The sequence below is a fragment of the Salmo salar genome, chromosome 05 (assembly GCF_965601325.2).
Source record: "Salmo salar chromosome 05, fSalSal1, whole genome shotgun sequence".
Lineage (NCBI taxonomy): Eukaryota > Metazoa > Chordata > Actinopteri > Salmoniformes > Salmonidae > Salmo > Salmo salar.
Window position 1 is genome coordinate 30,823,482 of NC_138295.1, and position 24,876 is coordinate 30,848,357.

The following is a 24,876-nucleotide window of genomic DNA, read 5'->3' on the forward strand; positions in this document are numbered from 1 at the left end:
ATGTAACGGTAAACTTTAATTATGAGCTTGTCACCTTGTTTTGACTGACCATATTTCCATTGGCCATAGTCTAACAAAGGTGCTCCATAGGGATCGTAACAGAGACGCTGAGGGCTTTACTTTGGAATCAAGAGGAATTTTAACTCAAGCATCACTCAGTGGTGGTGTTGCTGTGAATGGGTGGGGGGTGTGATGACCAATGAAAACATGACATCTGAGAAGGAAATGGGTCACACCAAACTAGTGGCAAATTTGGAAGTTCAAACTAGGGCCAGTTTTTTTTTATGTGTCTGCTCACAACCCAACCTACATTGGAGGAGTGTCTGAAGCAAACTAAGGCCTGATGCTTCATCATGGCAAACAGAGAGTGAGACAGTGTACCTGGAGATGAATGCGTTTGTATGTGAAGTAGTGTCTGAAAATGATTCCCTTGGCACACGATTATCAGTCCATCTGAGGATAGCCAAGTGAATAGAAATTCATATTTTGTGCTGAGCCATTGTGGTCGGCCTGTGGTTTAATGTTTCATTGATATGCATGCATCTAATCAAAATGATATGATCAACCCTGCGTACAGTAATCTGTGTTCTGGTATCTGTCTAGTGCACACTGAAAACAGACATTCATAGTTTTGACTCTGGTTAAAGTTCATTAAAAGTAAAACATATCAAAATGGCATAATTGAAATGAGCTGCTTCATACAGTTCACAACTCAAAATAGAGTTTCTATGTGAAGGGTCCTTTCAAATCTTCAATATTTACACATTTCCTTGAATTAAATTAGACAAGCTATTGTAATTTACTCTGTTGTACTTTCTGCTGCATATTTCATTTGTTCTTCAATAATGTGGCACAGAATCACTGATTCTACCCACAAGTTCTAAGAAGCTAAGCTGAAGCCACCACTCAGGTTGCACAAGCCAAGGGTCTCTTATGACGCAGTTCAATCAGTAAGCCCCAGTTTTACCCTCCTTTCTCTGTTTGTGCTGTGTAGGGTTGGCTGGTTCAGTTAGAACGTAAAAGTGGGCTTGTGCAAATCTGTGTGTGTGTGTGTGTGTGTGTGCTTGCCTCGGAGGGCGCATGCGAACTGAGGCCCATAGGGAAAGTCTCCCCAGATTTCAGCCAGCTGCCCTGCTGTAAACATTTCAGCGCTTAAGAGTGGAGGAAGAAGACGATGGAAGGTGGAACACACGAATCCCCATACAAACTACACTCGAATATCAACTCTTAGCACTTTCTTAAAGGAACGAGAAGAGGCCAGAGAGGGGTGGACCTTGCTGTCGCGGCTAACAAGCTCCTTTCCAAGTGCTGCTAGCGCTTAGATTCCTCTCGGCTTGGGAGTAGAGGGCATGCTGCACCAGAGGGGTGTTCTCAAACAAACTATCTGACCCTGGGGGTTAACTAAAATCAGGCTCTGTGAGGCTCGCTGGGGGAGGGAGGGGACAGCAGTTAGCATAAGGCTACTGTGGGGCTGCTGCACTGCTAGCACAGCAACAGGGAAGAGGATAGAGGGAAGAGGAGATGGCCACAGGAGAAATCACCACTCTACCCGCCACACCTGAAGATGGAGGCAGTGGCGGCTTCCTTCCAGGAAACTTTAAGGAGCCCAAGAGGTTGTACTGTAAAAACGGAGGCTACTTCTTGAGGATAAACTCTAACGGAAGCGTGGACGGGATCAGAGATAAGAACGACCCCCACAGTAAGTAGTTCCAGTCCCTTGCATGGCAGACAAAGCTTCTTTATGCGTTTAAAGGATAACAGGGACGTAACCGTGAGGGAAATCATGGAGGACTGAAGGGAATTTTACGAATGAGTGTGTTTATTTATGGCTTCTACAGCATTCAAATGACAGTCGTTCCTGTAGTCCTTTTACATTCGCCTTTGCAAGTGCTTTCATGAATGTGGTGGATTTTGATCTCATTCAAGTCATCTTGATGTGTGTAACACGGCCATTCTTTAAATGTCACTGCTATGACGTCACATGTAAATCAAATGTCCAGAATTAAAATATGATGTAGTTTTCGAGTGAAATGTGCATTAACACATAGATAGACCAACTCGAGTCCACATAAAGGCCATTGATAGAAATTGAAGCTCTAGGTTTGTGTTCTTATCAATTCAGTGTAATATTAAAGTATCATTGATTAGCTTTAAATTTAACATGCAACAACATATTGAAACCACCTCACACATTGAAACCACCTCGTAACTCACTATCTAGTTGTTTTTTCTTCAGTGTATGTCTCTCAGATTGCATCAGTAATTGGGAGGAGGAGAAGGGGCCCATGTAGAAGAGGGGGTTTTCGTCACAGGAAGCACTGCTCAGTAGATCCTTGAGTGACAGATAGGGGATGGGACTTAGAACAGGTGCTATCAAACAGCTGTCCAAAAATCATCACAAGCAATGAACTACTATAGTCAGAATGGAGACAAGAGACTGACTAGTTTTAATGAAAAGGCCATTGGCCATTTCAATTATTGAAAAACAATTAGCATCTCATTTACTTTACAGCAACATTTATCTTCAATCAACAAGGCACATACAATATTCTATAAGCATAGTAGTAACCCATACACTAAACTGGATACACTACACTAAACCCATACACTAAACTACACTTTCTGTCATGACCATTCATTCAAATAGAACCATTGAAAAGGACTCTGTTGATACGCACATTTGCATCCTCAATATGATTAAAGCAAGGGATGATGAAATAAACCATTGCCGAAAGTTTCACTTAGGGATGTGATAACTAGACCTGCTGTACAGATGTTCAGTAAACACTAGATGCTCCCTTGCATGCAACAACTACTAATTATGTACTCCTTCAGAGAGGAATGGATCTTCATGACATTAGTCATTAAACAAACCCTAAGTGCACACAGATGTCTCTTATATAGAAGTTTATAATGTATCATCATGTACTATCTTGCCTTATGAGGTCTGTTTGATAAGAACTCTATTTTAGTTTTTTTTTTAGTTTTTTAACTATGCTATAAATATGCTATTCAAATATGCTCCGTTGGCGCAGGACACCTAGGCTTATCTGACTCCACAAAACGTTTGGAGTATTTACAAGATGATCGCTTCAACCAAATACAAGCTTTCAATAACTATTACGGCATTATCAATATTGTTTCTCAAAATGTGAAAACAATGTGAACTACAACTCTGAATGCTTATCTCGCTAATCTGAAGTTTTATTAAAAAAAATATTGTATCAACTTGTTTGCCTCTGCTAGATACTGAACAAAAATATAAACGCAACATGCAACAATTTCAACGATTTTACTGCGTTACAGTTCATATAAGGAAACCAGTCAATTAAACTAAATAAATTAGGCCCTAATCTATGGATTTCAGATGACTGGGCAGGGGCACAGCTTAGGCCCACCCACTGGGAAGTCAGGCCCAGTCAATCAGAATCAGCTTTTCCCCGGAAAAGGGTTTTATTAGGGTTTCATCAGCTGCCCGGGTGGCTGGTCTCAGACAATCCCGCAGGTGAAGAAGCCAGATGTGGAGGTCATGGACTGGCGTGGTTACACACGGTCTGCAGTTGTGACATACTGCCAAATTCTGTACAACGACATTGGAGGCGACTTATGGTAGAGAAATGAACATTCAATGCTCTGGCAACAGCTCTGGTGGACATTCCTGCAGTCAGCATGCAAATTGCACTTTTCCTCAACTTGAGACATCTGTGGTATTGCGTTGTGTGAAAACTGCACATTTTAGAGAGGCCTTTTATAGTTCCCATCACAAGGTTTTGTAATAATCATGCTGTTTAATTAGCTTCTTGGTATGCCACACCTGTCCGGTGGATGGATTATCTTGACAAAGGAGAAACGCTCACTAACAGGGATGTGAACGAACTTGTGCACAACATTTGAGAGAAATAAGCTTTTTGTGTATATGGGACCTTTTCTGTGATCTTTTATTTCAGCTCATGAAACATGGGACCAACACTTTACATGTTGCGTTTATATTTTTGTTCAGTATAATAGTCTGCTCTATCCGTCTTTGTTCAACACCACTAACAAATAGCATCAATGGAGTTGCTATCAATTCACTCTGAGACTAAAGTCATTTTTCCTCCTCAGATAAGCTTCAACTCCAGGCGACCTCAGTGGGGGAAGTAGTAATCAAAGGGGTCTCAGCCAACCGCTATCTGGCCATGAATGCAGATGGAAGACTGTTTGGAGCGGTGAGTAAGCATTACCTTCCTTATACACTGCTCAAAAAAATAAAGGGAACACTTAAACAACACAATGTAACTCCAAGTCAATCACACTTCTGTGAAATCAAACTGTCCACTTAGGAAGCAACACTGATTGACAATAAATGTCACATGCTGTTGTGCAAATGGAATAGACAACAGGTGGAAATTATAGGCAATTAGCAAGACACCCCCAATAAAGGAGTGGTTCTGCAGGTGGGGACCACAGACCACTTCTCAGTTCCTATGCTTCCTGGCTGATGTTTTGGTCACTTTTGAATGCTGGCGGTGCTTTCACTCTAGTGGTAGCATGAGACGGAGTCTACAACCCACACAAGTGGCTCAGGTACTGCAGCTCATCCAGGATGGTACATCAATGCGAGCTGTGGCAAGGAGGTTTGCTGTGTCTGTCAGCGTAGTGTCCAGAGCATGGAGGCGCTACCAGGAGACAGGCCAGTACATCAGGAGACGTGGAGGAGGCCGTAGGAGGGCAACAACCCAGCAGCAGGACCGCTACCTCTGCCTTTGTGCAAGGAGGAGCAGGAGGAGCACTGCCAGAGCCCTGCAAAATTACCTCCAGCAGGCCACAAATGTGCATGTGTCTGCTCAAACAGTCAGAAACAGACTCCATGAGGGTGGTATGAGGGCCTGACGTCCACAGGTGGGGGTTGTGCTTACATCCCAACACCGTGCAGGACGTTTGGCATTTGCCAGAGAACACCAAGATTGGCAAATTCGCCACTGGCGCCCTGTGCTCTTCACAGATGAAAGCAGGTTCACACTGAGCACATGTGATAGACGTGACAGAGTCTAGAGACGCCGTGGAGAACGTTCTGCTGCCTGCAACATCCTCCAGCATGACCGGTTTGGCGGTGGGTCAGTCATGGTGTGGGGTGGCATTTCTTTGGAGGGCCGCACAGCCCTCCATGTGCTCGCCAGAGGTAGCCTGACTGCCATTAGGTACCGAGATGAGATACTCAGACCCTTGTGAGACCATATGCTGGTGTGGTTGGCCCTGGGTTCCTCCTAATGCAAGACAATGCTAGACCTCATGTGGCTGGAGTGTGTCAGCAGTTCCTGCAAGAGGAAGGCATTGATGCTATGGACTGGCCCGCCCGTTCCCCAGACCTGAATCCAATTGAGCACATCTGGGACATCATGTCTCGCTCCATCCACCAACGCCACGTTGCACCACAGACTGTCCAGGAGTTGGCGGATGCTTTAGTCCAGGTCTGGGAGGAGATCCCTCAGGAGACCATCCGCCACCTCATCAGGAGCATGTCCAGGCGTTGTAGGGAGGTCATACAGGCACGTGGAGGCCACACACACTACTGAGCCTCATTTTGACTTGTTTTAAGGACATTACATCAAAGTTGGATCAGCCTGTAGTGTGGTTTTCCACTTTCATTTTGAGTGTGACTCCAAATCTAGACCTCCATGGGTTGATAAATTGGATTTCCATTGATTATTTTTGTGTCGATTTTGTTGTCAGCACATTCAACTATGTAAAGAAAAAAGTATTTAATAAGATTATTTCATTCATTCAGATCTAGGATGTGTTATTTTAGTGTTCCCTTTATTTTTTTGAGCAGTGTAGTTACCAAGCAGTTACCAAAGCAACTCCATTCCATCTGTTTTGGTATTGTCATGGTCTACAACTCATGCTTTACTCTAACAGGGACAGTCCCATGCCTAAGATGAAAGGTTTTCATTAAGTTCATGCTGAAAGCAAATATTATCTTGTCATACACACTGACAACAGATTTTGCTTTCGTATTACACTTGTTAGTGTGGTAGCAGCAAACTGAGGTACTTCTGGGATACTGCAGAAGTCAGAGCAGATAACTGACTGGTGTGTTTCCTGTCTCTCCTTAATGAGTAACCAGATTAGGCAATGGACACACTTGCAGACACATTACAGACATGGCACCTTCACTGATGTGGTCAATCATCCAGGATCTGTTCTCACACGTTCTCTCAGGGTGGGGGAAAGTTCCAGTTTGGTGTTAGCATTTTGTAAATAGACTGTTGTGTTCAGGTTTAATTGGAAGCTGGAGGTACTGTATGTTGTTCTGTACTTGTCCTTATTCAGCCCCACTCACCAGCTTTATGCACAGGATCATCTTTAAAGATAGAGCTTACTTTCTAATACACTCTAGTCATTTAACAATTACTTCTCACTTTGTCTTTTCACTTTACATTCCCATTTTAGCACTGCCTTCCATGTCGGCATGGATAGTCTATATATATTCAGATATTAGGTCATAGGGATTGAACTTTGTAGTCAATGTAAATGAATACACTTTTATCTTTCCCAGTGTTGCTACCCTCTGAATTGAACTTCCAACTGTTTTTGTTCTGTGTGCCTGTTATAAGTGCCAGGGATTGCTTCCATGTAGGGTTAGGTAGGGCCATAAAAGTGATGCTTTATACTAGGTAGCCATGGTTGAATGGACAACAGTTGTTGGATAGGGCAGGGAATTCTGTTGGCCCTGCTATCAAGAGATATTTCAGCCAGATGTGATTGATGTCATCCACATGAACACAAAATCAGTGTGGACAGGAATAATCATTTATATTTTCCATTATTTCATGTAATAACAAAAATATAATAACAAAAACCTGTCAGAGGGTAGAAAACTGGTAGTTACTTCATTTCTATTGGAGATGAGCAAATCTATTTCTTGCACACGGCCACTAGAACTGAACTGACAGTTTGTTTTGCTAATTTAAGAATGGATGATTATTCACACATCTTTGGCTTGGCAAAACATCTAGTAAAACTATTGAAAAATATCTTCATTAGTGTGTGACATTAAACAGGAGTTCAGACTGTTCTGTAATCTTCAATGAAACAATGGAGGTATTGAGGTCTGATGTGTTTTACTGGGTTAATCAAATAATATTTTTTTTGTCAGCGTTGCAAGCTTTTCCCTTTTCTCCACAGAGCATGTAAAAATGAACTATATTTAATTCTGTCTAAATGAAATGGCTCATTTAGGGGATATCACAATGACTAAACATTTGTTTCAACTTTTCCCCTGGCCGCTAAGACCTAGGCTAAACTCCAGTTATGTACATGAAATGTGGATCTTTTTTTATAATATAAATAACCATCACTGCCCAAAGCTTGTCACTGGTGGACATTACCCATTGAACATGGCTTTTAGTTCAAGAGTAGGTTTATTCATCTTTGTTTGAGAATCCTGCCCATTACGTTTTATTTCATAAGACAAAGACAAGTTTTCAAAAGAGTTTCATTGACATTTATCATTGGTTCAGTTTACAATATGAAAGTGTATCAAGTGTATCAAAGAATAATATAACTGGATTAACAAATGTATTGTAAATTGATCTCTGATTTGCTATCTCATATCTTTCGAACATTCTCTCTCTCTACAGAGACGGACAACAGATGAATGCTACTTCATGGAGAGGCTGGAGAGTAACAACTACAACACCTACCGCTCTCGAAAGTACCCTGAAATGTATGTGGCACTGAAAAGGACTGGCCAGTACAAGTCAGGATCCAAAACTGGACCCGGCCAAAAAGCCATTCTCTTTCTCCCCATGTCGGCCAGACGCTGAGCTCACCTTGTCGTACCAATCTGAAAGTCAGCCTGGCTGCACACAAACAGACAGGACATGAAGAAATACAATGGAGCTTATTAAATGACTGTGACGACATAATCATCCTGTAGTTAGGTACTTTAACGGCAATTCAATTCAACTATATAATGTGAGTTTGACTAGAGCTGCTTCAAATATTCTAGTGTGCTTTGATACTCTGCTTATTTTTCTTGGTTTAACAATTTTGAAGGTACATTATTTAAGACGAAAAAGAAAGTGATAACACACAAGATGCCACTTAGTAGCTCTGGGCTTTAAAAATGTACTTTTTACTGCACTGCAGTACAGGTTAGCTTGGTCATGCCCAGAACTTTACTTGATACAACTTTTAAATAGAACATTGGGTTGGCAAAGATAAATCGAGCACACCATTACTCTAAAGTCATTGCAACACAAACAGTAGACCTAGTACAATACTACAGTATATGATATTGCACCTCTCAAACTGGACATATTAATGATTAATTTGATTTTAGAGCTTAGTGGCCCTGAGGTTCTTCCCAAACAGAGTAGCCTATTTCTTCAAATTGTGTATATTTTTATCTTTACAGACAAGAGGTACGTACGTCTTGTGATTTGTGAAAAATGTCCTTTACAGTGATCATCATCGGTACCATTGGCTACACCCTCCTTCCCGTGTAACAGTTCAGAAAAACCTATTCCAGTCTGTCATAAATATACACTTCAAGTATTATGGTGAAAGGCCATCCACACGCTCATATGACTAGCACTGACGTGTTCGTGCCATTAGCGTCGATGCACTAGGCTAGGCAGGTCCTATCCTCAGGTCTAGTGTTTAAGTGCTGGAGGCAGCACCCTGTGGTACAGCTGGTAGAACCTCCCTGAGTAGACAGCTGGCAGCTCCTCCATAGCCAGGTCAATCTTGTCGAAGCCCTGGTTCAGGCCGTGAAGCAGAAGCCTGGCTAGGCGGCTAGTGATAGGAGTAGTGGAGCTAATCTTGGTTAGCTCGGTTAGCTCCCGCCACTCACAGCGCAGGCACTCCTGGGTGGAGAAGTTGATGTCGTATGTGAGGGGGCTGTGGCGGCAGATGATGTACATCTGGACATACCAAAAAGAACCTGGGAGACTGTGCTGCTGCCTGATGCTCAGGAGGGACTTGAACTCTGAGCGGACTCCAGTCTCCTCAAAGACCTCACGGACCGCAGTGAAGGCTTGGAAAAAGAAAATAAACAGAACAAAAGGAGATTTTATATGTTTGTACTGTTCTTTAAACATCTTTGTTTTGAAAACTCCATTACTGTACATCTTATCTGACTGCATGATAATGCTCACTGGACACAAATAAAAATTGTGTCATACAATGTGAGCGCCCTTAACAACATTTTTACATTGTAATTCATGAAAATGAAATTTGGTTCTAAAAAGGGAATTTGATTGTACTTTAGTCACATACAACGCTGCTTCAGTAGGTGGGGCTTTGTATCAAAAGCTGCTTAAAAAAACAAGTTGAACTTGTAACTAGTAAAACGTTTATTTGAAGTCTGTTTTAAGTCTTAAAATGGTTTAGATATATGCTTGAGTGTAGTTCATATGAATTTCTGAGGAGGTAGTTTGAAAAAGTAAACATTCGTATGAATAGGTATGTGTGTATGCATTTAGATATTGTCTATGTATGGTATATGTTATGTGGTTGTATCACTGACCAATGTTTTCTCCTGGATCCGAGAGCCCTCCAGGGAACTTCCATGCATTTACTGTCTGAAATTAAGTCACAATAATATACTTTGAATTAGGATGCAAATTGAATGGGCTGCATCCAAGTATTTTATTTGTGAAAGTGTCCTCCAGTGTCCTTCAGCATTGATAAGTATGTTACAATTGTATGTGCACAGGGACAAATCTAACTTACATCCACCTAATTCACACTTGTCAAATGTATGCTTTAATGTTAAAAGTTATGCTTTGTACTCAGATCTAAAGATAGGATTCTGCCCGATGCTCTAAATATTAATTTTGATATGATTGTATGTTGTTATTCTTGAGAAAATCTAAGCAATTAAGTTTGGTGTTTAGTTTCACCACTCTTAGACTATATTTAAAGACAGGTCGCTGCTGTTTAAATTATTAAGTAGTTTATTGTAGCTTACATTTATTGTAGCTCTTGATTAATTCAAATGTTACTTTTTGTTTGCAATTATAAAACAATATTTTTCTGTATTTGATTTGCTTGATCTTGTTCAAAGTTTTGATGAACTGTAAAGCACTACACTTTCATAATTTCATTCCTTTTTGTAAACATACATACCTACAAAGTGCTATATTTGTTGAAGCTACTTATATCTGCAACAAGGTAGGACAATTCAAGAATAAACGTATCTTAACAATATACATCAAGTTTTGTGTGGTTTACCAAATTGTGCTCTGGTAAAGTGGCTGTGGTTCTAGATACAGGTTGGCCTAATGGTTATGAGCACATCACAAGTCAGAAAAGTACAAACGGACCGAATAGCAATTAAGAATCATGATCGTAATTCTTATCCCAAATCAACAGCCAATGACTCATATTGTTCTAAAACCTACGTCAACCCATTGCACATTATTTCATCAGATTTCAACACAGCAAATTACAAATCCTTTGTCTCTACCACAAATCACCTAGCTACAACGCAATTACAGGCATTCTTTTCTGTCTGCTACATTTGCCGTCTTGGTGCAGACGTCAGTGATAATGGCCCACAGAGGTTCACTTTCAGGAAACACAACCCTAGAGAATCTCTGGATGGTCTTAGCCTGCCAAACTCTGCCAATGGCCAAGGGCCAGACTGAGTGTATGAGACCCTCTTCCAGTAAATGATGATACTCCTCTTACTTCCCAAACACTGACCGCTCACCTCTGTTTCCTACAATAACTAGCATTGCAGAAATAATGTATCCCTGAAACGTATTCTTCTGTAAGCGTTCCTACAAGTGATGTTTAGTAACTCGGGACAGACTTGCTGATGTGATGTCACGAGGCAAAAGTGGAAGTATTGCTGTCGTATCATAAATGGCACGCCACGATGCTGTCATTGTCTGAATAAATTGACTGATGGATAAAAGGGTTAAACCACTCATATTAAACCACTCAATTCCTGGGCTTCAATACCTCTTTTGCCAATTGGCCTGGACCCTTTGCTGCCGAACATGGAGCCCCGCCGATCCATCACGACTGGTCTGACGACGTTACCGTCCGAGGGGGTTTCAACAGGCTCTTCCATTGTGACGTCCCCCTGAGGCCCATCTGCTAGCCCCGCCCTGCTAGCTGTCTGAATCGCCGTGTCCCCTGCTCGCCTAGCTACTCACTGGACCCTATGATCACTCGGCTACACATACCTCTCCCTAATGTCAATATGCCTTGTCTATTTCTGTTTTGGTTAGTGATTTTTGTCTTATTTCACTGTAGAGCCTCCAACCCTGCTCAATATGCCTTAGCTAGCCCATTTGTTCCACCCTCCACACATGCGGTGACCGCACCTGGCTTAAATGGTGCCTCTAGACACAAAACCTCTCTCATCACTCAATGCCTAGGTTTACCTCCACTGTACTCACATCCTACCATACCCTTGTCTATACATTATGCCTTGAATCTATTCCTCCGCTCCCAGAAATCTGCTCTTTTACACTCTGTTCCGAATGCACCAGACAACCAGTTCTTATAGCCATTAGCCGTACCCTTATCCTACTCCTCCTCTGATCCTCTGGTGATGTAGCGGTTAACCCAGGCCCTGCAGCCCCCAGCATCACTCCCATTCCCCAGGCGCTCTCATTTGTTGACTTCTGTAACCGTAAAAGCCTCGGTTTCATGCATGTTAACATTAGAAGCCACCTCCCTAAGTTTGTTTTAGAGGTCGACCGATTATGATTTTTCAACGCCAATACCGATTATTGGAGGACCAAAAAAAGCCGATACCGATTAATCGGCCGGTTTTATTTATTTGTAATAATGACAATTACAACAATACTGAATGAACACTTATTTTAACTTAATATAATACATCAATAAAATCTATTTAGCCTCAAATAAATAATGAAACATGTTCAATTTGGCTTAAATAATGCAAAAACAAAGTGTTGGAGAAGAAAGTAAAAGTGCAATATGTGCCATGTAAGAAAGCTAACGTTTAAGTGCCTTGCTCAGAACATGGAAACATATGAAAGCTGGTGGTTCGTTTTAACATGAGTCTTCAATATTCCCAGGTAAGAAGTTTTAGGTTGTAGTTATTATAGGAATTATAGGACTATTTCTCTCTATACGATTTGTATTTCGTATACCTTTGACTATTGGATGTTCTTATAGGCACTTTAGTATTGCCAGTGTAACAGTATAGCTTCCGTCCCTCTCCTCGCTCCTACCTGGGCTCGAACCAGGAACACATCGACAACAGCCACCCTCGAAGCAGCGTTACCCATGCAGAGCAAGGGGAACAACTACTCCAAGTCTCAGAGCGAGTGACGTTTGAAACACTATTAGCACGCACCCCGCTAACTAGCTAGACATTTCACATCGGTTATACCAGCCTAATCTTGGGAGTTGATAGGCTTGAAGTCATAAACAGCGCAATGCTTGAAGCATTGCGAAGAGCTGCTGGCAAAACGCACGAAAGTGCTGTTTGAATGAATGCTTACGAGCCTGCTGGTGCCTACCACCGCTCAGTCAGACTGCTCTATCAAATCATAGACTTAATTATAATATAATAAACACACAGAAATACGAGCCTTAGGTCATTAATATGGTCGAATCCGGAAACTATCATCTCGAAAACAAAACATTTTTTCTTTCAGTGAAATACGGAACCGTTCCGTATTTTATCTAACGGGTGTCATCCCTAAGTCTAAATATTCCTGTTACATTGCACAACCTTCAATGTTATGTCATAATTACGTAAACTTCTGGCAAATTAGTTTGCAACGAGCCAGGCGGCCCAAACTGTTGCATATACCCTGACTCTGCGTGCAATGAACGCAAGAGAAGTGACACAATTTCATGTTAGCAGGCAATATGAACTAAATATGCAGGTTTAAAAATATATACTTGTGTATTGATTTTAAAGAAAGGCATTGATGTTTATGGTTAGGTACATTGGTGCAACGACAGTGCTTTTTTTGCAAATGCGCTTGTTAAATCATCACCCGTTTGTCGAAGTAGGCTGTGATTCGATGAGAAATTAACAGGCACCGCATCGAGTATATGCAACGCAGGACACATTAGATAAACTAGTAATATCATTAACCATGTGTAGTTAACTAGTGATTATGTTAAGATTGATAGTTTTTTATAAGATAAGTTTAATGCTAGCTAGCAACTTACCTTGGCTTCTTGCTGCCCTCGCGTAACAGGTAGTCAGCCTGCCATGCAGGCTCCTCGTGGAGTGCAATGTAAGGCAGGTGGTTAGAGCGTTGGACTAGTAACCGGAAGGTTGCAAAAACGAATCCCCCCTGAACAAGGCAGTTAACCCCCGTTCCTAGGCCATCATTTAAAATAAGAATGTGTTCTTAATCTGACTTGCCTAGTTAAATAAAGGTGTAAAAAAGAAAAAAACACGGCAAATCGGTGGGCAAAAATACCGATTACCGATTGTTATGAAAACTTGAAATCGGCCCTAATTAAATCGGCCATTCCGATTAATCGGTCGACCTCTAGTTTGTTTTATTCACTACTTTAGCACACTGCCAACCCGGATGTCCTAGCCGTGTCTGAATCCTGGCTTAGGAAGGCCACCAAAAATCCAGAAATTTCCATCCCTAACTATAAAATTTTCAAACAATATAGAACTGCTAAAGGGGGCAGAGTTGCAATCTACTGCAATCTATCTTCATAGTTCGTACTGTTAGATGACCTAAACTGGGACATGCTTAACACCCGGCCGTCCTACAATCTAAGCTAGATGCCCCCAATCTCACACAAATGATCAAGGAACCTACCAGATACAACCCTAAATCCGTAACAATGGGCAACCTCTTAGATATCAGCCTGGCCAACTTGCCCTCTAAATACACCTCTGCTGTCTTCAACCAGGATCTTTGCGATCACTGCCTCATTGCCTGCGTGCGTAATGGGTCCGCTGTCAAACAACCACCCCTCATCACTGTCAAACACTCCCTAAAACACTTCAGCGAGCAGGCCTTTCTAATCGACCTGGCCCGGGTATCTTGGAAGGATATTGACCTCATCCCGTCAATAGAGGATGCCTGGTTGCTCTTCAAAAGTGCTTTCCTCACCATCTTAAATAAGCATGCCCCACTCAAAAAAGGTAGAACTAAGAACAGATATAGCCCTTGGTTCACCCCAGACTTGACTGCCTTTGACCAGCACAAAAACATCCTGTGGCGTTCGACATTAGCATCGAATAGCCCCCACGATATGAAACTTTTCAGGGAAGTCAGGAACCAATATACTCAGTCAGTTAGGAAAGCTAAGGCGAGCTTTTTCAAATAGAAATTTGATTCCTGTAGCAGTAATTCCAAAACGTTTTGGACACTGTAAAGTCCATGGAGAATAAGAGCACCTCCTCCGAGCAGCCCACTGCACTGAGGATAGGAAACACTGTCACCACCGATAAATCTACGATAATCGATCATTTCAATAAGCATTTTTTCCCCTAGCCCCCCCCCCCCTGCTTATCCTTCACCCAAATCCAGACAGCTGATGTTCTGAAAGAGCTGCAAAACCTGTATCCCTACAAATCAGTTGGGCTAGACAATCTGGACCCTCTCTTTCTAAAATGATCCACCGAAATTGTTGCAACCCCTATTACTAGCCTATTCAACCTCTCTTTCATATTGTCTGAGATCCCCAAAGATTGGAAAGCTGCCGCGGTCTTCCCCCTCTTCAAAGGGGGAGACACTCTAGACCCAAACTGTTACAGACCTATATCCATCCTGCCCTGCCTTTCTAAAATCTTCGAAAGCTAAGTTAACAAACAGATCACCGACCATTTCGAATCCCACCGTACCTTCTCCACTATGCAATCCGGTTTCCGAGCTGGTCATGGGTGCACCTCAGCCACGCTCAAGGTCCTAAACAATATCATAACCGCCATCGATAAAAAACAGTACTGTGCAGCCGTCTTCATCAACCTGGCCAATGCTTTCGACTCTGTCAATCACCGCATTCTTATCGGCAGACTCAATAGCATTGGCTTCTCAAATTACTGCCTCACCTGGTTCACCAACTATTCTCAGATATAGTTCAGTGTGTCAAATCGGAGGGCTTGTTGTTCGGACCTATGGCAGTCTCTTTGGGGGTGCCACAGGGTTCAATTCTCGGGCCGACTCTTTTCTCTGTATATATCAATGATGTCGCTCTTGCTGCTGGTGATTCTCTGATCCACCTCTACGCAGATGACACCCTTCAGTTCACTGGTCACCATGGCAACAGCCACACGTAGCACGTGCTCCAGCACTGGTCATCCCCAAAGCCAACACTTCCTTTGGCTGCCTTTCCTTCCAGGTCTTTGCTGCCAATGACTGGAACGAATTGCTAAAATCACTGAAGCTGGAGTCTTATACAGTGGGGGAAAAAATTATTTGATCCCCTGCTGATTTTGTACGTTTGCCCACTGATAAAGAAAGGATCAGTCTATCATTTTAATGGTAGGATTATTTGAACAGTGAGAGACAGAATAACAACAAAAATATCCAGAAAAACGCATGTCAAAAATGTTATAAATTGATTTGCATTTTAATGAGGGAAAAAAGTATTTGACCCCCTCTCAATCAGAAAGATTTCTGGCTCCCAGGTGTCTTTTATACAGGTAACGAGCTGAGATTAGGAGCACACTCTTAAAGGGAGTGCTGCTAACCGCAGCTTGTTACCTGTATAAAAGACACCTGTCCACAGAAGCAATCAATCAATCAGATTCCAAACTCTCCACCATGGCCAAGACCAAAGAGCTCTCCAAGTATGTCAGGGACAAGATTCTAGACCTACACAATGGGCTACAAGACCATCGCCAAGCAGCTTGGTGAGAAGGTAACAACATTTGGTGCGATTATTCGCAAATGGAAGAAACACAAAAGAACAGTCAATATCTCTCAGCCTGGGGCTCCATGCAAGATCTGACCTCGTGGGGTTGCAATGATCATGAAAACGGTGAGGAATCAGCCCAGAACTACACGGGAGGATCTTGTCAATGATCTCAAGGCAGATGGGACCATAGTCACCAAGAAAACAATTGGTAACACACTACGCCGTGAAGGACTGAAATCCTGCAGCGCCCGCAAGGTCCCCCTGCTCAAGAATATATATATACATGCCCGTCGGAAGTTTGCCAATGAACATCTGAATGATTCAGAGGACAACTGGTGAAAGTGTTGTGGTCAGATGAGACCAAAATGGAGCTCTTTGGCATGAGCTCAACTCACCGTGTTTGGAGGAGGAGGAATGCTGCCTATGACCCGAAGAACACCATCTCCACCGTCAAACATGGAGGTGGAAACATTATGCTTTGGGGGTGTTTTTCTGCTAAGGGGACAGGACAACTTCACCGCATCAAAGGGACGATGGACAGGGCCATGTACCGTCAAATCTCGGGTGAGAACATCCTTCCCTCAGCCAGGGCATTGAAAATGGGTTGTGGATGGGTATTCCAGCCTGACAATGACTGAAAACACACAGCCAAGGCAACAAAGGAGTGGCTCAAGAAGAAGCACATTAAGGTCCTGGAGTGGCCTAGCCAGTCTCCAGACCTTAATCCCATGGAAAATCTGTAGAGGGAGCTGAAGGTTCGAGTTGCCAAACGTCAGCCTCGAAAACTTCATGACTTGGAGAAGATCTGCAAAGAGGAGTGGGATAAAATCCCTCCTGAGATGTGTGCAAACCTGGAGGCCAACTACAAGAAACATCTGACCTCTGATTGCCAACAAGGGTTTTGCCACCAAGTATTAAGTCATGTTTTGCAGAGGGGTCAAATACTTATTTCCCTCATTAAAATGCAAATCATTTTATAACATTTTTGACATGTGTTTTTCTGGATTTTTTGTTGTTGTTATTCTGTCTCTCACTGTTCAAATAAATCTACCATTAAAATTATAGACTGATCATTTCTTTGTAAGTGGGCAAACGTACAAAATCAGCAGGGGATCAAATACTTCCCCCCCCCCCACTGTATCTCCCTCTCTAACTTTAAGCATCAGCTGTCAGAGCAACTTACCTATCACTGTACCTGTACACAGCCAATCTGTAAATAGCACACCCAACTACCTCATCCCCATATTATTACTTACCCTCTTGCACCCCAGTATCTCTACTTGCACATCATCATCTGCCCATTTATCACTCCATTGTTAATGCTAAATTGTAATTATTTTGCCTCTATGGCCTAGTTATTGCCTACCTCTCTACTCTTCTACATTTGCACACACTGTACATAGATTTTTCTTTTTTTTTTTCTATTGCGTTATTGACTGTATGTTTGTTTATGTGTAACTCTGTTGTTTTTGTCGCACTGCTTTGCTTTATCTTGGCCAGGTCGCAGTTGTAAATGACAACTTGTTCTCAACTGGCCTATCTGGTTAAATAAAGGTGAAATAAATAAAATAAATATTACAGTGAATGTGAGCACTGCGCCTGACATTTATTGCAGTGATTGGGTACACTGAGAAATATTCAACCAAAGAGTTGCCATTGAGTCCTGTTATGATACCTCCACACTGCAAATTGCTTCAGAAATACCGGTTAAGTCTTTAAGAGAACAGATGATGGCAATGTATGAAATGTTTGGTGTACTCAGCATACACAAGCAGGAGTTAAGGATGTTTGCTTGAGGTTGCGTAATGCTGTGGGGAGCTATGCTAAGTGAGACGGCGCTGCAGCAGAAGTCAAGGTAAAGTCTGTGAGAGGAGATGAATTCTCCCCATGGAGAGAGACAGACTTAGGGCCAGCAGATGCCAGGAAACTGCCTAAATAAACACAGATAATGATAGCCATTTATAACAGTGGAAAGGAAGGAAAACAACTACTACCATTTACCGCTCAGTGTCGATTGAAGAGGCACATTGAATTCCAGAGCTCAGACAGCATCAGTGTGGCTGAAAAGCTTTAGTTTCAGTAACAAATCTCACAATGGTTTAGTTGCACTTCCCTACACTGACACTTAACCTCTGAAAGTCTAACACTGCGTGCACAGGTTATTGCCGTACAGTACATTTTACGTAGTCTTCACAATCCATGTGCCGCATCACAACAAAAACTGTCACACTACACATTAGAAACTTCTTCGGGGGTTTTCTACTGGTACCGCACGGTGAAGCAAGCAGCAAGTTGAAAATATCCAATGCATGCGACACACTGCACGCAGTGCCACTCACCACAAACTAGTCCTACAGATGAGTCGCAGCAGCACGATTTGCCTCCCAATTAAATGAATGGACTTCTGCCGGAACGCATACAGCTTGACGCAACCGGTGTACACGAGGGAGGGGAGGGGTGTTCTACTAAGCTAACATATGGAATTGTTTAAAGATGGTTACATGGATCATACACAATTATTTGATCAAATATAGAATTTGGCCTTTACTACTATAACCAATAGAAACACTGAAAAACACATTAACAGCAAAAAAGACAGTCAACAAATATATAAGGAATAAGGTTTTTAAGTGTCTGTCCTATATCTAGGAGATATAAGAAAGCTCGGGAAATTATTTTATATATTTTCATTTTTTTGGACACATATTTAACCCCTTATTTTAGTTGCCAAAAAACTAAGCCAAACCTTTAGGACACAGAGGTTGTTGTCTCCCACCAAACATGTTAGCTTATTTTTTTCCTTTAGGTAAAGGCTTTTTTTCTGGCCACTCTTCCATAAAGCCCAGCTCTGTGGAGTGTACAGCTATGGACAGACACTCCAATCTCCACTTCAGGGGGTTTTTTTTAAATTAGGCGTCAATTAAGAACAAATTCTTATTTACAACGACGGCCTAGGAACAGTGGGTTAACTCCCTTGTTCAGGGGCAGAACAACAGATTTTTACCTTCTCAGCTGGGGGATTTGATCTTGCAACCTTTTGGTTACTGGCCCAATGCTCTAACCACTAGGCTACCTGTCACCCCAATATCTTTGGTCTCTTTGTTGCCTATCTGATTAATGCCCTCCTTGCCTAGTCCGTCAGTTTTGTTGTGCTGCCATATTCTTTCCATTTTTTAATAAGGGATTTAATGGTGCTCCGTGGGATGTTCAAAGTTTTGGATATTTTTTTATAACCCCAACCCTGATCTGTACTTCTCCACAACTTTGTCCCTGGCCTGTTTGGAATGCTCCTTGGTCTTCATGGTGCCGCTTGCTTGGTGGTACACCTTGCTTAGTGGGGGTGCAGACTCTAGGGCCTTTCAGAAGAGGTGTATATATACTGAGATCATGTAACAGATCATGTGACACTTAAATAAAGTCCACCTGTGTGCAATCTAACTAATTATGTGACTTCTGAAGGTAATTGGTTGCACCAGATCTTATTTAGGGGCTAGTTAGCAAAGGGGATGAATACATACACACCCACCACTTTTTTTTTTTTAATGAAATATATTTTAATATAATTTTTTGAAACAAGTTATTTTTTACATTTCACTTCACCAATTCGGACTATTTTGTGTATGTCCGTTACATGAAATCCAAATAAAAATCTATTTAAATTACAGGTTGTAATGCAACAATATAGGAAAAAGACCAAGGGGGAATGAATACTTTTGCAAGGCACTGTAGCTCAGCCACCTTCCACCACAGATGCGGGAGGCCAACATAGGCGGATGCAGTGGAATGAGACACATCTCATGCTGAAAAGTATCTCTACTTTAAACTGATAGATTAAGGGGGATTTTTTTGATTATGTTCATTAGATTGACACACGGGTGTGTTAAGCGGAGCGACACCGGGGAACCCAAGAGCAGACTCAGATGAGGAAACAGGGATAAATGAACCAAAATATTTGTTACACAGAGCGATATGGAGTGCAGATCCGGGGAAGCTCGGATGAGTTGCAGAAAAACCAGATGTGGAGACAGAGGTTGGAGTTGGCTGAGTAGAACAGGGTAAACAGATCCTGAGGGGAATCCAAAGTAGTGATGGTGAGTAAAATCCAGAGCAAGGTAGTTGGGTGGTGAGATGTGGAACAGGAGACAGGAGCAAGAAACAGGGCAGTAACTGCAATGAGAGGATAAACAGTGTCAGGCAGGGAAACAGGCACAACAGAGTAACAGGATCTTGCGTAATCATAAATGGCTAGAATAATAACTGACTGAGCAGAGATTACAATCTGGCAGAGTGGAAGTGGCAGGACTGAGTATTTGTAGAGGTCTTGATTATGGAACGAGTTGCAGCTGGAAGGAATTTGCTCTGACTCCAGCACACCTGTCTCCAACCACACAATCACACAGAGAGGGAGAGAGTGTACTGGAGTAACTGCAGGTAAAGAAGACACCGGATGAACACCAGAGGGCGTAGCAGGAGCAAACGTGACAGTGTGTCCAATAGACTCTTATGGATTGGTCCCTAATGAAGTCGACGTATCTCATAAAAGAAAACAAGTTTCAAGTTGAGCCTTATGTAATACATAGAACATGACAGGCAGAGAAACAGTCCGGTACCTTGTTTTTATCTTGTACGACGACAACCTTAACATTTGACTAATCAATGACTGCACCTTGATGGATAGAAAAAAGTTACTAGCCAACTACAGTAAATACCAACCATCATCATAACAACATGCTAATCAATGTGTTATAAAGATAATTATGCAATCATTCCAGAAGGCTAGTGTCTACGTGCTGGTCCATACTCCAAAGAACCTTGACGACAGCTTCCAGACAACTGACTTCAGACCAGGTAATTATTATTGGGTTTGAGAGAACATGAAAAGGTTTCATTAAACTGACCCACGTGGAGTGAGCACTAAGTGCCCTGGGGCCGGGCTTTATTCAGCCTGCCAGAGAGAGGGGCCATCACAACAACTCGGAAAACATCAGGAACTTGACTGATATTCAATCGCTATTCTCTTCCAGTGAGGTATACTTAGTTGCGTCAACAAATGTTGGACTATATATACCACCATGGCCAGGCCAGACTAGAAAACAAGGTAATACTGTAATTTATTATCAATAACTCATCCTAAGTGAGTAAAGGTAGTGACAAATTTCAAGGTCCTTCCTACATTGTACAGTCTGTGTTGACATAGTCTGTAGTGAAACAGAGAGGGTGACTCGGTAACAGTTGTGAAACGTTTGCCATCCCTTTAGGCCTAGTGGGAGCAGTCTTTTTTTGATAACTAAACCCCTTTTTCAACAGGTTCCCATTGGGCAAAAACTGGGTAAATCAACATTGTTTCCACGTCATTTCAACCCAAAAATGCAATGTGATGATGTTGAATCAATGTGGAAAACTGATAAGATTTGAAAATCAATGTAAGGGAATTTCATATTTTTCACCAAACTTAACCTTTTTGTTGATTTCACGTTAAATTCACGTTTAGTTGACAACTCAACCAATGTAAATCAAAACTAGATGTTGAACTAACATTTGTGCCCAGTGGGTTGTGACTAAGAGGGCCAGCTATGTGCCTCTGTTGACAGCTCCAGGGAGAAGGAAATGGGCCCTTGTTTTTCCGTCCGGTGTCTCACCAGGACACACTCTAGTCCTTGAATGAATCCCCCAGATGTGTGACGAGGGATGGGTCGTCTAATCCCCGACTTGGCCTTCCGTGTGGAAATTGATGTCATTCCCAGCCGGCACCGGGCACATCACAGGAGATTGCAAGGGTACCGGCCTGAGAAGCTATCATTAGGTTAGCTGTGGAGGGGGAGAAAAGTTTCCTCCAAAGGCAGTGACTGGGCCTGTAAACTCGGGAATGACGCAGCAAACCAAGTAATCAACGAAGGGGAAGTGTGGATCATGTAAAACTATTGGCTGCTGTGGCTGACAGTTTGGGTCCTGAATCAAGGAAAAATTCTCCCAAAACCACTCATTCCTTTAAATTCATAGTGTTAAATAACACTGAGAATAATATTTTTGGTGAACAAATGTTTCATTTTGGTATTATAATAAGGTTGGTAGCAACATGGGGGGGGGGGGGGGGGGGGAATGTGGAAATCTGTTGCAGCTCAAGTCAACTACAGATGCAATTCTCTCTTTATTGGCTGGCTGGCTAGCTAGCAAACGTAGCTGGGTACAATAATACCAAAGACAATATTAGCATGTAAAGTAGCTAGTTAGCTGTAAAATCACCTAAACAAACTGCACTATCAATTTAGGAGTCTTTAATCTCACCATGTTCAACCTGCAGATCGATGTGCCTGTCATTCGCAACGGTTAAATGACCACAAAATCAAGACTGTACTTAAACCCCATTGAAAACCTGTGGTTTGAATTGAAGAGAGCAGTCCATAAGCGCAGACGAAGGATATCAAGGATCTGGAAAGATGCTGTATGGAGGAATGGTCTAAGAAACCTCCCAGTGTGTTCTCCATTCTCATAAAACATTTTAGAAAAAGGCTCAGTGACATTACCCTCGCAAGGTGAGGTTTCGAAAGGTATTGAAAACAGACGTGGAAATAATTTTGACCCCTATCTTAAAAAAAAAATATAAAGTATATTACTTATTAAACAAAATCTCTTTCTCTGAGCAAATGTATTTGAATAACATAATACATTTGTCACACATTTTTTTCACATACAATATAGCTCATTATTTGTCATATTTATTTTAGTATTTTTTGTTCATCTTTATCAAGAGTGCCAATAATTTTGGACCTAACTGTAAGTGGCAAGGTTATTGGTACACTCACCAATTCATTTTTGACCCCAAAATATCTTCAAGAAAAGGATCTGGTTGCTCGGTTTGACACTAAAACTCCTTGGATGATGATATGACGTAAATTAAATGATTTAATAACACAAATTACCCAGTGTGTTGTGTTGGTGTGTACTCCAACACATATCAGTCCTAAAAACACTGTAAGTCACTGTTGGCAACATGCCATCAGACCATGTGGACCAGGTTTTGGCCATCCTCCTTCCACAGACATGTTCTGACATGCTTGCATCCACTTTGGGGGAGGGATAAAGGAAACAGCATGCCACCTGGTGGATGATTGTGTTGATGTTTATAAAAATTTAAAAAAACTGCCAGCCAACATGCTGTTCCCTTCCCTGAACATTGTTTTCCACCCCCACACAGCCCAAGTCTATTTGTTTGCATGTCAAACACAAACTAAATGTGAAATAACTGATATTTGCCCCATGAATATTTCTGCACAAGCGTGTGTGCAAAGGCTTTAAGATACCTGAAGCAGACCTGATCCTGAGCAGTATAAACCTGTGATATAGGTCAGGTTATACAAGGACTATACTACCTGCCACTCCAATCTGATAAGTAGCAAACCCGGGCAGCCTGCTCTGCCCATCTCCCAGCCACAGAGACAGAATTGAGCGGTCCTGTTTGGCGCGGTGGTAGGTGAAGCCATGAGCAGAGGCAGCTGCGGCACAACGGCTGAAAGAGATAGGCACATGAAGCCATACTGCCACCTGGCCCTCTGTCCTCCACTGAGCCAAAGAGTTTGAAAAACAAACAAAACATCACACAGTCAAAGGAACATGTCTGAGTAGATTCATCATTCAGTATCTGAGTAGATGTATACTCAACAAAAATATAAACTCAACATGCAACAATTTCAAAGATTTTAATGAGTTACAGATCATAAGGAAATTATATATGTATAGTCAATTTAAATAAATTCATTAGACCCTAATCTGTAGATTTCACATGACTGGGAATACATATATTCTTAAGGTATCTGTTGGTCACAGATACCTTAAACATAATAGGCCTCACAATGGGCCTCAGTATCTTGTCAATATATCACTGTTCATTCCAATTGCCATCAATAAAATAAAATGATGTTCATTGTCCGTCGCTTATGCCTGCCCATACCATAACCCCACCAGCGCCATTGGGCACTCTCTTCACAACGTTGACATCAGCAACAGTTGGACGCACTGCCAAATTCTCTAAAACGACGTTGGATGCATATGGTGGAGAAATGAGCATTCAATCATCTAGCAACAGATTTAGTCCTTTGCTGATTATTTTGGCAAAGGAGAAAGGCTCACTAATAGGGATGTCAACAAATTTGTGCACAACATTTCTGAGAAATACGATTTTTGTGCATATGTAAAAAACGCCACTCATGCTCAGTCATGTGGAATCCGTAGATTAGGGCCTAATACATTTATTTCAATTGACTGATTTCATTATATGAACTGTAACTCAGTAAAATCGTTGCATTTACATTTTTGTTCAGCATATATTCGTTTTCCACCACTGGTGAGCGTGGCCAAAGATCTATATTTTCATGTCACCCAATATATAGCGGATGGTTTGAGTAAAAACAAATATATACACTGAGCATATGGAAACATTAAGAACACCTCTTTCCATGACAGACTGACCAGGTGTTCTTAATGTTTTGTACACACAGTGTGTGTATGTTTGACACCCAGGTCTACATACCTCGTAGTAAATGACTAAATACTCTTTCGCTGATATCTGCCGAATCTGTGCACTTTCCCAGACAAAACATTTACATTCCTCCCCTGCTCGTTCTGTAGTTGTAACCGGCTTGCTGAGCATGTGAATTCTCGACCAGCCCTCGACGACCCTATAGTATCCGTAAGGCGAAGCGTTTTATTTGAAGCGCATTTCTTACTATATGTAGTAGTTTGCAAGTAAGAGTTAACATGTTATAAAAGCCTTGAAATATATTTTCATGAAAAAGCGTCCCTGAAATATGACTTACTCGCGGGTTACATAAATACATCAAGTTAACGCTGAAGTTGCATACATACCGTTATATACTACTTCACATTTATGTGGACATCTTTGCTACATTATGTTGTGTTTTTGTAAGTTGCTAGCAAGTAAAATAATATCATACAAAGCTATATTATGTTGTTTTTTTTGTAAATATATAGGTATCTTATATATATATATATTATTCTGATGCTTCATCCGTTTTCGCACCAAAATAGAAAAACAGAGTA

The 24,876-nt window shown here is 41.8% G+C and overlaps 2 protein-coding genes across 4 annotated transcripts; one reads left to right on the forward strand and one right to left on the reverse strand.

Annotated features, from left to right (window-relative positions):
* The first annotated feature begins 1,055 nt into the window (after positions 1-1,055).
* LOC106604591 (fibroblast growth factor 2) lies at positions 1,056-10,199 on the forward strand. Its single transcript, XM_014199378.3, has 3 exons — positions 1,056-1,699; positions 4,105-4,208; positions 7,623-10,199. The coding sequence occupies exons 1-3, from the start codon at positions 1,522-1,524 to the stop codon at positions 7,806-7,808; spliced, it is 468 nt and encodes a 155-aa protein (XP_014054853.1). The 5' UTR covers positions 1,056-1,521; the 3' UTR covers positions 7,809-10,199.
* Positions 7,413-24,856, reverse strand: LOC106604589 (nudix hydrolase 6). 3 transcript variants are annotated; one of them, XM_014199375.3, is made up of 4 exons: positions 22,623-24,330; positions 19,779-19,986; positions 9,515-9,569; positions 7,413-9,022 (listed from the first exon to the last, which is right to left on the reverse strand). In XM_014199375.3, exons 1-4 carry the CDS (start codon positions 22,628-22,630, stop codon positions 8,640-8,642), a joined length of 654 nt encoding a protein of 217 aa, XP_014054850.1. In that variant the 5' UTR covers positions 22,631-24,330; the 3' UTR covers positions 7,413-8,639. The 3 variants fall into 3 exon arrangements, 1 of the variants encoding a protein (XP_014054850.1); XR_014392298.1 differs by lacking the exons at positions 7,413-9,022; positions 9,515-9,569; positions 22,623-24,330 and adding exons at positions 24,347-24,494; positions 24,682-24,856 and having other exon boundaries at positions 16,836-19,986; XR_014392297.1 differs by lacking the exons at positions 7,413-9,022; positions 9,515-9,569; positions 22,623-24,330 and adding an exon at positions 24,347-24,856 and having other exon boundaries at positions 16,836-19,986.
* Between the last annotated feature and the right edge of the window lie 20 nt (positions 24,857-24,876).